Source organism: Orcinus orca, chromosome 8 (genome assembly GCF_937001465.1).
Source record: "Orcinus orca chromosome 8, mOrcOrc1.1, whole genome shotgun sequence".
NCBI lineage: Eukaryota > Metazoa > Chordata > Mammalia > Artiodactyla > Delphinidae > Orcinus > Orcinus orca.
Genome location: NC_064566.1, coordinates 38,590,741 through 38,604,000, shown reverse-complemented (window position 1 = coordinate 38,604,000; position 13,260 = coordinate 38,590,741). Strand labels below are relative to the sequence as shown.

At 36.7% G+C, this 13,260-nt stretch overlaps 1 protein-coding gene across 3 annotated transcripts in view; it reads left to right on the top strand.

Annotated features, from left to right (window-relative positions):
• NUCB2 (nucleobindin 2) overlaps positions 1 to 7,110 on the top strand; it is a 45,485-nt gene extending 38,375 nt beyond the window's left edge. Inside the window, exons 12-14 of one of the 3 annotated variants that reach the window (XM_049714302.1) lie at positions 5,776 to 5,946; positions 6,232 to 6,313; positions 7,007 to 7,110. In XM_049714302.1, coding sequence (XP_049570259.1) covers positions 5,776 to 5,946; positions 6,232 to 6,313; positions 7,007 to 7,014 — 261 coding nt within the window. In that variant the 3' untranslated portion in view covers positions 7,015 to 7,110. Of the gene's footprint in view, positions 1 to 5,775; positions 5,947 to 6,231; positions 6,314 to 6,736 lie in introns of all 3 variants that reach the window. The other 2 variants (XM_033416181.2, XM_004285524.3) reach the window with 2 other exon arrangements.
• The last annotated feature ends 6,150 nt before the right edge of the window (positions 7,111 to 13,260 follow it).

Genomic DNA, 13,260 nt, shown 5'->3' with positions numbered 1-13,260 from the left:
ACCATTAGCCAGACTCATCAAGAAAAAAAGGGAGAAGACTCAAATCAATAGAATTAGAAATGAAAAAGGAGAAGTAACAACTGACACTGCAGAAACAGAAAGGATCATGAGAGATTACTATAAGAAACTATATGCCAATAAAATGGACAACCTGGAAGAAATGGACAAATTCTTAGAAGAGCACAACCTTCTGAGACTGAACCAGGAAGATAGAAAATATAAACAGTCCAATCACAAGCACTGAAATTGAGGCTGTGATTAAAAATCTTCCAACAAACAAAAGCCCAAGACCAGATGGCTTCACAGGCGAATTCTATCAAACATTTAGAGAAGAGCTAACAACTATCCTTCTCAAACTCTTCCAAAATATAGCAGAGGGAGGAAAACTCCCAAACTCATTCTACGAGGCCACCATCACCCTGATATCAAAACCAGACAAAGATGTCACAAAGAAAGAAAACTACAGGCCAATATCACTGATGAACATAGATGCAAAAATCCTCAACAAAATACTAGCAAACAGAACGCAACAGCACATTAAAAGGATCATACACCATGATCAAGTGGGGTTTATCCCCGGAATACAAGGATTCTTCAATATACGCAAATCAATCAATGTGATAAAATATATTAACAACTTGAAGGAGATAAACCATATGATCATCTCAATAGTTGCAGAAAAAGCTTTTGACAAAATTCAACACCCATTTATGATAAAAACCCTCCAGAAAGTAAGCAGAGAGGGAACTTACCTCAACATAATAATGGCCATATATTACAATCCCACAGCCAACATGCCCCGGTCCGGGAGGATCTCGCATGCCGCGGAGCGGCTGGGCCCGTGAGCCATGGCCGCTGAGCCTGCGCATCTGGGGCCTGTGCTCCACAAGGGGAGAGGCCACAACGGTGAGAGGCCCGTGTACCGCAAAAAAAAAAAGACATTAGAATATTCCCTGACACCATACACAAAAATAAACTCAAAATGGATTAAAGACCTAAATGTAAGGCCAGGTACTATAAAACTCTTAGAGGAAAACATAGGCAGAACACTGTGACATAAATCACAGCAAGATCCTTTTTGACCCACCTCCTAGAGAAATGGAAATAAAAACAAAAATAGGACTTCCCTGGTGGCGCAATGGTTAAGAATCCGCCTGCCAATGCAGGGGACACGGGTTCGAGCCCTGGTCCAGGAAGATCCCACATGCTGCGGAGCAACTAAGCCCGTGTGCCACAACTACTGAGCCTGTGCTCTAGAGCCTGGGAGGCACAACTACTGAGCCCACGTGCCACAACTGTTGAAGCTTGAGCGCCTAGAGCCCATGCTCTGCAACAAGAGAAGCCACCACAATGAGAAGCCTGCGCACTGTAACAGAGTGGGCCCCGCTCACCGCAACTAGAGAAAGCCTGTGTGCAGCAACAAAGACCCAACACAGCCAAAAATAAATAAATAAATAAATTTATAAAAAAAAAAACAAAAAAAAAAAACAAAAATAAATGGGACCTAAATGAAAATTAAAAGCTTTTTCACAACAAAGGAAACCATAAACAAGACGAAAGACAGCCCTCAGAATGGGAGAAAATATTTGCAAATGAAGCAACTGACAAAGGATTAATATCCAAAATTTACAAGCAGCTCATGCAGCTCAATATCAAAAAAACAAACAACCCAATCCAAACATGGACAGAAGACATAAATAGACATTTCTCCAAAGAAGATATACAGATTGCCAACAAACACATGAAAGGATGCTCAACATCACTAATCATTAGAGAAATGCAAATCAAAACTACAATGAGATATCATCTCACACCAGTCAGAACGGCCATCATCAAAAAATCTACAAAGAATAAATGCTGGAGAGGGTGTGGAGAAAAGGGAACCCTCTTGCACTGTTGGTGGGAATGTAAACTGATACAGCCACTATGGAGAACAGTATGGAGGTTCCTTAAAAAACTAAAAATAGAACTATCATACGACCCAGCAATCCCACTACTGGGCATATACCCTGAGAAAACCATAATTCAGAAAGAGTCATGTACCAAAATGTTCACTGCAGCTCTATTTACAATAGCCAGGCGATGGAAGCAACCTAAGTGTCCATCAACAGATGAATGGATAAAGAAGATGTGGCACATATATACAATGGAATATTACTCAGCCATAAAAGGAAACGAAATTGAGTTATTTGTAGTGAGGTGGATGGACCTAGAGTCTGTCATACAGAGTGAACTAAGAAAGAGAAAAACATATACCATATGCTAACACACATATGTAGAATCTAAAAAATATATATATGGTTCTGAAGAACCCAGGGGCAGGACAGGAATAAAGACACAGACGTAGAGAATGGACTTGAGGACACGGGGGTGGGGGAAGGGTAAGCTGGGACGAAGTGAGAGAGTGACGTAGACATATATACAACACCAAATGTAAAATAGATAGCTAGTGGGAAGCAGCCGCATAGCACAGGGAGATCAGCTTGGTGCTAGAGGGCTGGGATAGGGAGGGTGGTAGGGAGACACAAGAGGGAGGAGATATGGGGATATATGTATATGTATAGCTGATTCACTTTGTTATAAAGCAGAAACTAACACACCATTGTAAAGCAATTATACTCCAATAAAGATGTTTAAAAAAAAGAACATTGTCCTTTCCTATATAAAATAAAAATATTACCTTTTTAATTAGTTTGAGATAGGGTGGCCAACTGTCCTGGTTTACCCGGACTGTGGAGTTTCCCAGGATGCGGAACTTTTCAGTGTTACAACCTGGACAATCCTGGACAAATTGGGACGATTGGTCATTTTAGTTTGAGGTTAAAGAAATCAGCTTCTTTTTTGTTGTAAGTTTTTGTCTAACATTTGAACTATTTCTGGACATTGGTGAAGAAAAAGGATGCTAAGATTATTTGAACATGAATTCCCTTGAGTGCTTCTGGTGAACTGGATCAATAGATAATTATATACCTTTTTCACTTCGGCATAATTTCAGATTTACAAAAAAGTTGCAAGTATGAACAAGGAATTCCTGAATACCTTTCACCCAGATTTCCCATTTTACTACATTTGCTTTCTCCCTCCTTTTCTCTCTTTCTCTATTTTTAATCTGTGTGTGTGTATTTATATATAACATCCATAATTATTTTTGAGAGTAAGTTGCACACGATGCTGCTTTAACCTTAAATACTTGAGTGTGTATTTTTTGCAAACAAAGATTTATCTTACATAATCACAATAAGGTTATCAATGCTACACACACAATACTATTCTCTAATCTCTAGATTTTATTGAGATTTTTGTCAATTTTTCCTGTATTGGTCTTTATAGCAAAAGAAAATCCAAGTTCATGCATTGGATTTACTTGTAATGTCTTTCTAGTCTACTTTAATCTGAAACAGTTCCTGAGTCTTTGTATCTCATAGCATTGATATTTCTAAAAATTACAGACCAGTTATTTTGTAGAATGTCCCTCATTTTGAATTTGTCTGGTGTTCCCTTATGATTCCTACTTTTGATAGGAATATCACTGAAGTGATGCTAAGTGCATCATATCAAGAATCATATGCTGCTGATTATTTCCATAACTGGCAATGTTAACTTTGCTTATTTGGTTAAGGTGGTGTCTACCAGGTTTTCCCACTGTAAAATTACTATTTTACCTTTTGTAATTTGAAAAGTATCTTGTCTGTCCCACCATACTGCTAGAATCAGAAGTCAGCTTAAAAAAAAAATCACTCAACATCGTATCAAAAGTATTTCCAAATACTATTTGTAAGAATTGTTTTAATAACTATGGAGGTGCTTAACTGTTTTCTGAGGGTTAGACATATAGGTTATTTCCAGTCTTTTATTGTTATTTAAATAGATAGTGCTGCTATAAACACATTTTTATATAAAGTTTTTATGTGTTCAGGGTTATTTTCTAAGATAAATTCTCAATGTAGCATTACCAGGACCAAGGTAATATTTTTAAGGTTGTTGATATACTTTGTAAAAGTGCTTTTCAGAAGAATTGTACCAATTTACATTTCCACCAATAAAAAATGAGATTGCTCTACTTTTTAAAAAGGTATTGTCTTTGGGGATATACTTTGAGACTCATTATCTATGGGGTTTAGCATGCATTGATGAATCTAGCCAGAATAAATTGTTACTGTGACTGTTGACAAATGGTGATTTTCTAATCATCATTCCTTAGTTGGCTTTCCGCTGTAGGTGGAAAAAGCCAATATTCCCTCTGACTTTCCACTGTAGCTGTTCCTTCCCCCTTCTCTAGTTGTTTATATCAATGTAGACTCTTGGCTTCTTATTTTATTCAGTAAACTTGAATTCTTACTGTCATTTGTTTTCAATGCTCAAATTGTCCCTGATTTGGCTAGTAGGAGTTTCCTCAGACTGGCTTTTGTGTCCTTCAGGCATGTCCCTATCATTCTTTGACTTCCTTACTGTTTAGCGTAATAAGGTGTCCAAGGCTCATCTTGTTCTTTCTCTGCCCTACCTCTGGACTCATTTTTCTGAGGAGCACTGGTTCCTTTTAGTGGAGATCAATATTACAGTCCAGGATCTGGACACTGGATTTGCTCCTTGCTACTGGAGTGCCATTGCTTCTAGGCCTTATCAAGTAACAGAGTTGAGGAATTAAAATATATATTATATATATATATATATATATATATAATATATATTTATAGTATGTGTATGTGTGTATATATATATACGCATGCATGCACATATGTATATAGACACATCTACACATTTATATTCATTTTTATATTTTAGCTATCAAGATGTATTAAAACTCATGAGTTCACACTGATATCTCCTTAAATTTCAATCTAACGCTTCTACTTGCAATACATTCTTTTTCTTTTTCCATATTTCATACAAAGCCTGGCTCTCATTTTCCACAATAATATTGTATTTATTTGTTCAATCCTAAGATGTACGAAGAGTTGCAGAATTGCTAATCGATGCCTCTACAAAGCCAGACTTTAATATTTTTTACAGTTTTTTTTGTTGTTTTAGCCTAAGGGCATATAGTCCAAATGCTGTGATCAAAAGTTTCTTGGGGGGCTTCCCTGGTGGCGCAGTGGTTGAGAGTCCGCCTGCCGATGCAGGGGACACGGGTTAGTGCCCCGGTCTGGGAGGATCCCGCGTGGCGCGGAGCGGCTGGGCCCGTGAGCCATGGCCGCTGAGCCTGCACGTCCGGACGGAGCCTGTGCTCCGCAACGGGAGAGGCCGCAGCGGTGAGAGGCCCGCGTACCGCAAAAAACAAAAAAGTTTCTTGGGTTAGTTCTTTTCTCCTTCCCCCTTCTGTGGATTGTTTTATTCACTTAAAATAAAAGTATTATTTGTTTCTATTTGTATTCAATTTGGAGAGGTTTTCTGTCCTTGTGGATTTTTATTTATTTTCTTTTTTTCTTTGAGTATGTGAAACATTGATATGTTTCCAACAATCAAATCTGTGCAAAAAAAGGCATATTCAAAGGAGTGTGATTTTTTTTTTCCCACATTGTCTTTGTCCTTTCCACCCAGTTCTCCCCTTACTCTGTAGGTCACCAGTCTTACTAGTTTCTGGATTTTCCTTCCTGTTATATCTTTTGCCCAAATAAGTGAGAGTGTATATATTCTTATTTCCCCTTCTTTCTTACCCAAAAGATATAATACTATAGATATTCTTTTGTACTTTGCTAAGCATAGAATTTTAAAGCTGAATCAGACCTTTTTGTTTTCTTTCTAAGGTTTTTCTTTTCTCATTTTTTTGTCTTTTAGACATTGGATCAACAACAGTTCTTCACAGAGGAAGAACTGAAGGAATATGAAAATCTTATCTCCATACAAGAAACGGAACTTAAGAAAAAGGCAGATGAGCTTCAGAAACAAAAAGAAGAGCTACAACGTCAGCATGACCAACTTGAGGCTCAGAAGCTGGAATACCATCAGGTGATATTTTGTAAAAAGGCTTGTGGCATTAAAAAGGATTTTAGGGGCTTTGCTACAAGCCTGTGTTTTTGTAATATATTTCAATTAGCTGTCGTATTTTAAATTTTAGTATTTTTTAAACTGCATTTTTTTAAACTTCCTTGTTGAATATTAATCTAAATTACAGAATGTAAATATCCCATTTTGGAAAACAATTTTCAGTTTGTTGTGCATTGTCAATGGTCATACATATCAGAGAAAATCAAATAACGCTTACTTTTAAGGCATTCTTTTTCCATTCACTAGGTTTTACAGCAGATGGAACAAAAAAAATTACAACAAGAAATTTCCCCATCAGTGCCTGGTGGAGAATCAAAGATCCAGCCACGTATGTAATTTTGTTTATTTATTTGTTTGAGGAAATTAAAAAATTGAATAAATAGAAATTCACATTTATTACAAATATAATTTCAGATCATTAATATCTGTGCTATTTTCTGTTTATTTGTGGAAATAGAGCAATTTGTGTTACAGAAAAATGAAAAAGACTCTCAAATTTGTATACATCAGTACATGTCAAAAGCTATATAATTTGATAGCCATATGCATGGTGAAATGATTTTTTTCAGTATTATTCATAATTCTTCCTAATCAGTTATTGATACTATCACAGAATATGTTTTTTAATTGTAATCAGTGATTAACTAAACATAGTTAAAAAGCAAATACTCAGTATATCTAAGTATAAAAGAATATTCAGAATAAAGGAAGATACCTTTAAAATGAGGGCTTTTTTTTTTTTTTTGAACAGGCGTTTAAAGTCCAAAGTCCACCAGAACTTAGAATAAAATTGTTACATCATCATGTGTGTCATCTTTTTACCTCCCTTTTCCTCTGCTCAGTAAATATTTTAAAGCATATATGGAATAAAGGAAGATAGATACTTTTTAAATGAGAACGTATTTTTTTTTTTTGGACACAGATGTTTAAGGATTGAAGTCTACCAGAACCAGGAAGGAAACAAACTGAATACCTGCTCTCATTTTCATACCTCTTTTCTTTTTCCTTTGTTCTCCTTTAGTGATTTAATTAAGTGGCTTTATGCCATAATTTAATGAAACTATTAGTACCTATTTAAGTGAGAAAGCGCCACCCACTGCTTTTAAAATAAATTGTTTTCTCTTATTCATAAAGGTAAATACTCTTTTATGGGTGCTTATCATCCCCTCTCTCAATAAAAGCTCTTTGATATTAATAATTCTTCTCCTGAGAAGACCATAGTATTCCCCAGTGTGTGTTGGTAACTTTTTCCTACTTTCAGCAATCTTAACTGCTAGAAATTCTTCTACCAAACAGCTCTTGCTACCACTTAAGTTCATTTTTCACTTACATTTTTGCTTTATACTCTATCATTCAAGATCAGGTTTTGCTACATATAACAGAAAACCCAAAGATAATGGTGGTTTAAACTGAATAAGAACTTTTGCCTTTTACATAGAAGAAATCTGGAAGTAGGTGATGTACAGGTTCCTATCTTTCTCCTCTGCTCTCCCCAGTGCATAGTTTTTATTCTCGAGTTATTTCATTCTCAGGGTCCAAGATGGCTCTTGGACGCAGTGGGGAAGGGCAACAAAAGGAATGTCCCCCAGTTGAATCAGCTTCCTTGACGCAGTTTTCCCAGAGAACCACATAGCATTTGAATTTACATCTCATTGGCCAGAGCTGTGTCACGTGGCCATCTAGCTGCGAGGGAAGCTGAGAAATCCATGTGGCAATGGGACAGGCTAAAAGTTAGGATTCTTTTAGGAAGGATTCCCTTTAAGAAGGGAAGAGGGAATGTTTGGTAGGCAACTTACAGCTTTAATTTAAACAGCCTTTTGGTTACCTAAATATCTATGTACATTCTTCCGAAACAGAAACCGCTCACTTTCCCCACCTCAAAAGGAAACCACCAAAACCCAATCTATTATTGCATGTAGTTCAAAGCCCATGACATCTGAGTATAGTCCCCTCCATCAGGTTAGGATGTGGTTTTTTTATGTTCTGGTCATCTGCAAACTAAAAAGCAACATGTCTGCCCCCTGAGCACCATATGCATAATGAGATAGATACAGGATAACTGCAGTAAAATCAACCTTTTAGAAAAGGGGAAAACAGGAAACAGAGCAGTCATCTTTCCGTAACAATTAAAAAAATACTGCTTGGCAAAAATAGCAAGGTCTCTCTGCTCTGTCCATAAATATATTCTTTGGTTTTTCTATTAGGCAACCCCTGCTTCACCTTTCTGGGAGGAACTCCCTTGTCTAATGTCCTCAGGGGCCCATGGCATTGCCCTCTAGGATGTTTTTTTTGCCCATTAACCTTCAAGGACGCAAGTGGGCATTGGGAAGTGTCCTCTTCTGGAAGGCTGGACAGTCTTTGCACTTCACTTCCTGTTATTGTGGGTTTGGGGCCTTGGGATTGTTTCAGATAGTTACAGGCTGTTTCAGGCCAGGTTTAGGGTTTTTATTTGTTTTTGTTTCGTTTTGCTGTTTGGCAAAACAGTTCCCTCAAAAGTTGTATGTTTCTGGTCTGTTTTCTTCAATTATTACCACGAGAAACCACAGAGATCTTGTCAAGACATATTTAACAAAGAACCTCATCTTTTACTTGCTGGCCTCTGTGTTCTTTTCTCCCGTTGGGTCTTAAATGAATGGTACCCACTTGGGATTGTTTTAAACTATAGGCTTGGATGGGATAACAGCAGTCTTAATCTGATCTTTTTCCTTAGGATGGCTCCCATTATTTGGCAGAAAATTCTTAAGGGAAGGTTCTTGGAAAGGTTGTGAAAGCTTTAGCGCTTCCTCAGAACCTTTACTTATAACTGTTTCAGTTTGGAGTATGGTAGTACAGTAAATGACTTTTTCAATTCTTCAGGGCTCCAGATTTGGGACTTTATCAATTTATTTGGTAGATAGAGAGCAGTTCTCTCGGCAAAGCTATATTGCCTTCCATCTCTGCAGACTTGCTTACCTTAGCCCGAGCCACATCTCTCCTGTAGGACTTTTCTGAAAGAGGCAAGGCGCAGCCCACACATGCTAGCATTCTGAAATTCTACCACCATTTTCTCTGATACCTTAACCTCAGTTGGCATGAAGTATCACTGCCCCAAACCCTACCTTCTTAACAAAGCCAATTCCATTTTTTCAGATCCTTTTACTTGCTGCACCTTACTTCTAGCTACCAAATTCTGTATAGGTTAAGATTCTTCATTGTAAGTAATAGAATCATCTTCAGCTACTAAACAGAATGGGATTGATGGGGGGGGAGCAGTATAGATAGATAGCTCACAGAATCTTTGGGAGGGCTGAAAGAACGGAACTTAGGCTGAGCTTCTAGGAACTGCATCATGAGACTGGGCTGCCAAAGAAGCTGCTGCTTTTGGAACAATCAAGAAGCTGCCTGCTAAATCAGGAAGCCACCTGCCATATTAGGAAGTCATGAAGTTGCCAGCTCCAGAACCACACCACCTCTGCCTTGCTTTGTGTCAGCAAAAATGGATATTTCGTGTCCTGCTTCTCTCCCCATGTAATTCAGTTCTGAGTAAAAGTTTCAAGTGAGTACATCTGATTGTTTGGACCAATCATATCTGGAACCCTAGCTGCAAGGGAGGTTGGGAAATAATATTTAATTTCCTACCCCTGTAGTACAGGAATGCATGTTTAAAGCTGTTGAGTGAACAAATCTACTGTAATACCTCAAAAATTTACACTGTTTCTTTTAACATTAATAATTTTTAAAACTCTTAGTTCTCATTTTACAAATTTTAAAATAATCATTGCATACTCCTCCAAACACTTCAGATTTTTTTCCTTAAATCATGGATCCCAAAATTAAATAGAGCAATCTAGAAAAGTTCTGCTTATATGTAGCTTAAAAAAACCCACAGAAATTACTCAGGAGACTAATGCTATGCTTCTTTAGAGATAGAAAAGACTTCCTATCTCTGTTGTTTAAATTGTAGCAAATATTTTTGAATGATCTGGGATATCCTTTTGTTGATGACTCTATCTGTAAGCGTTATTGTGATAAGACAGGGATTCACCTAGGATAAATTTTTTTAGATGGTGGACTAGGGTCAAATCAGAAAGTAATTGGAGACAATAATATTGTACTTTTATGAAATGTGACAAATATCAATACAACAGCAGTCATATTATAATATATTAAATATATCAAAGTAACACATCTTGCACCTTAAATTTACACAGTGGTATATGTCAAATATATTCAAGTAAAAAAATAGTAATTGGAGGAGAACTTAGAGAAATTTTTTAAAATGCTCTTTTGGCATGAGTAGATAACGGACGGATATTAATGTAGACATACCTCACAGTTTCCAGCAAATTATTAATTTATATTATTAAAAAAAGAATTGTTGGCCTAAGATTATTTATGGGCATAAGGAATCCCAGTTCTTATGAGTATTGGGCATTTATGAGTAAAGATTGTTTCTTAAAGAGTTGCTAATAGTATTTTTTCCAGCTCTGTTAGAAAGTATTCATCCTGTGTTTGATTTATCCCATTCTTCTTCATATTCTTAGATATTAAGAAGTCTTTGGTTTAGTTGACTTAGTGGTATGTATAAGTAATTTGGAACTTTGTTTCACATATGAATTTTCATGAAGCATGTACATTTTATAGTATACTTAGATATATATAATTAAAATTATATTTTAAAAGACAGTGGTCCTCTAGAATATTTGACGCTCACTAAAGGAAACTGCAATTTAGAAGCAGTGGTAAAAAATCCTTTGAGATATGGCTCTACTTTTTTTTTTTTAACCAAGATTTGTTTACAATGGCATTTTTTTCATGCTAATTGAACAGATTTGTATTACCATAAGCCTAAATGCAAATCTGTTTTTCCCATGAAGAAAAATATAAAGGAAATTTTAATATTTGTGATAATGTGACTTTTAAGATAGTCTAGCTAATAAAAGAGGGGGTAAGAAATGTATTTCCTTTAGGGAGAAATATTGACAAGTCTAGTTCTGGTTAGTGCCTAAAGTTTAATTTTTGTTTTATAGCTGTGCAATAAATCGAGAAGAAATTGATAAAGAGGCAGAGTTAGATGATGACCTTCATCATTTTCATGCAAGATTTTTGTCGCCTGAAAAAGCTGCTAGAGAAGATCATCTTTACCCTTAACCACTGGTGTCTCAACTTGATACTTGAATAATTCATTTGTTTTTTGTTGGAATTGAGAAACTAAGGTGTATTAGGTAAAATGCAGAGTTCCTATAGGTGATACAATGGAAGACTCTAATTACAGCTTGTTTTCAAGGTATGAGATTTGAAGGAAATTGGATCTTTTCCTTGCTTTTTGTTTTTTTTAACACAGTATCATTAGCAGGATTTCAGTCTTTCCCTACCCATGTTTTAATTAGTTAATTAATCAATTAATTAATTAAAATCCAACAATTTAGATCTAATAGGTGACTTTTTTCAGTTTTTAAAATTTCATATTGAACTATAGTTAATTAACAATATTATGTTAGTGTACAGTAAAGTGATTCATATATATTTATATGTGTATATATACTTTTCAGATTCTTTTTCATTATAGATTATAAGATATTGAATATAGTTCCCTGTGCTCTCCAGTAAATCCTTGCTGTTTATCTATTTTGTACATAGTGTTGTATCTTTTAATCCCATATTCCTAGTTTATCCCTCTATCCCCCTTTTCCCTTTGATAACCATGTTTGTTTTCTATGTCTGTGAGTCTGTTTCTGTTTCGTGAATAAATTTATTTGTATTATTTTTTAGATTTCACATATAAGTGATATCATATAGTATTTTCTCTGACTTACTTCACTTAGAATGATAATCTCTAGGTCCATCCATGTTGCTGCAAATGGCAATATTTCATTCTTTTTTATGACTGAGTAATATTCCATTGTAGTGTGTGTGTGTGTGTGTGTGTGTGTGTGTGTGTGTGTGTGTGTGTGTGTATACCACACCTTCTTTATCCATTCATCTGTTAATGGACACCTAGGTTGCTTGGCTATTATAAATAGTGATGCCAAAAATCTTGGCTGTCTGTGCACCAATGCCAGAAAGAAATACGGAGACAGAGTTTTGGAGAAACAAGAAAAATGGTCTTAATCTTTGCCTGACAAAGGGGAAAACACAGCAGGCTAGTGCCTCCAGAACTGTGCCCCCCCTTCCCTGGGGAATAAGGAAAGGTTATATAGCCTGGGGCTTGAAGTCTGGGGTAGGTGATAAGGCTCAAAGTAATTAAGGTCTTGCATTTCTTTTCTTCTGCAAATTCATGGCCAAAGCTGGCATCAGGCAGCTCAGCAACCGGGTCTGATGGCCCTGAAGTTATCAGCCCATGATGTTCTTTTTGAAATGAAGAGTGCTACAAGGGAGTGTGGGGGAGAAGAAATGCTAGGTGCAAAGGGTAATTCATATGGAATCAAGAGTAATCAGTTTTGTGAAGGACAGGTCTAGCTACAAGTGTTTGTTAGTAGTAACAGCTAAAGAATAACCAAGATTGCTTAACTCTTTCAGGTCTGTTTATGTTGTTTCCCCAGCCTGTTCATTGTTTCCTTATTTTCCTTGTTTATCAGAAAAGAAAAGTCTCATTTCTATTTTGTTTTTGTAAATTTATTTATTTATCTTGGCTGCGTTGGGTCTTTGTTGCTGCATGCAGGCTTTCTCTAATTGCTGCGAGTGGGGGCTACTCTTCGTTGCAGTGTGCGGGCTTGTCATTGCAGTGGCTTCTCTTTTTGCAGAGCACAGGCTCTAGGCACGTGGGCTTCAGTAGTTATGGCACACGGGCTCAGTAGTTGTGGCTCGCGGGCTCTAGAGTGCAGGCTCAGTAGTTGTGGTGCACGGGCTTAGTTGCTCTGTGACATGTGGGATCTTCCCAGACCAGGGCTTAAATCCGTGTCCCCCGCATTGGCAGGCAGATCCTTAACCACCAGGGAATTCCCTCATTTCTATTTTTGCTGCAACAAATTCCCCACTGCTAGTTCATTCCCTCCATATCAATGGAGGAAGGGAGAAGGGCATCATTCTTGTCTGGCTGAGGACAAAACTTCAGTTTTGCTCCATTTGATAAAACACCAGCTGTCCAGCCCTGGGGCCCATCTATTTCCTACTTCAATAGCGCTATACTTTATTTATTTAATTATTTCATTAAAAAAAATTTTATTGGAGTATAGTTGACTTACAGTGTTGTGTTAGTTTCAGGTGTACAGCAAAGTGAATCAGTTATATACATATACATATATCCACTCTTTTTTAGATTCTTTTCCCATATAGGCCGTTACAGAGTACCGAGTG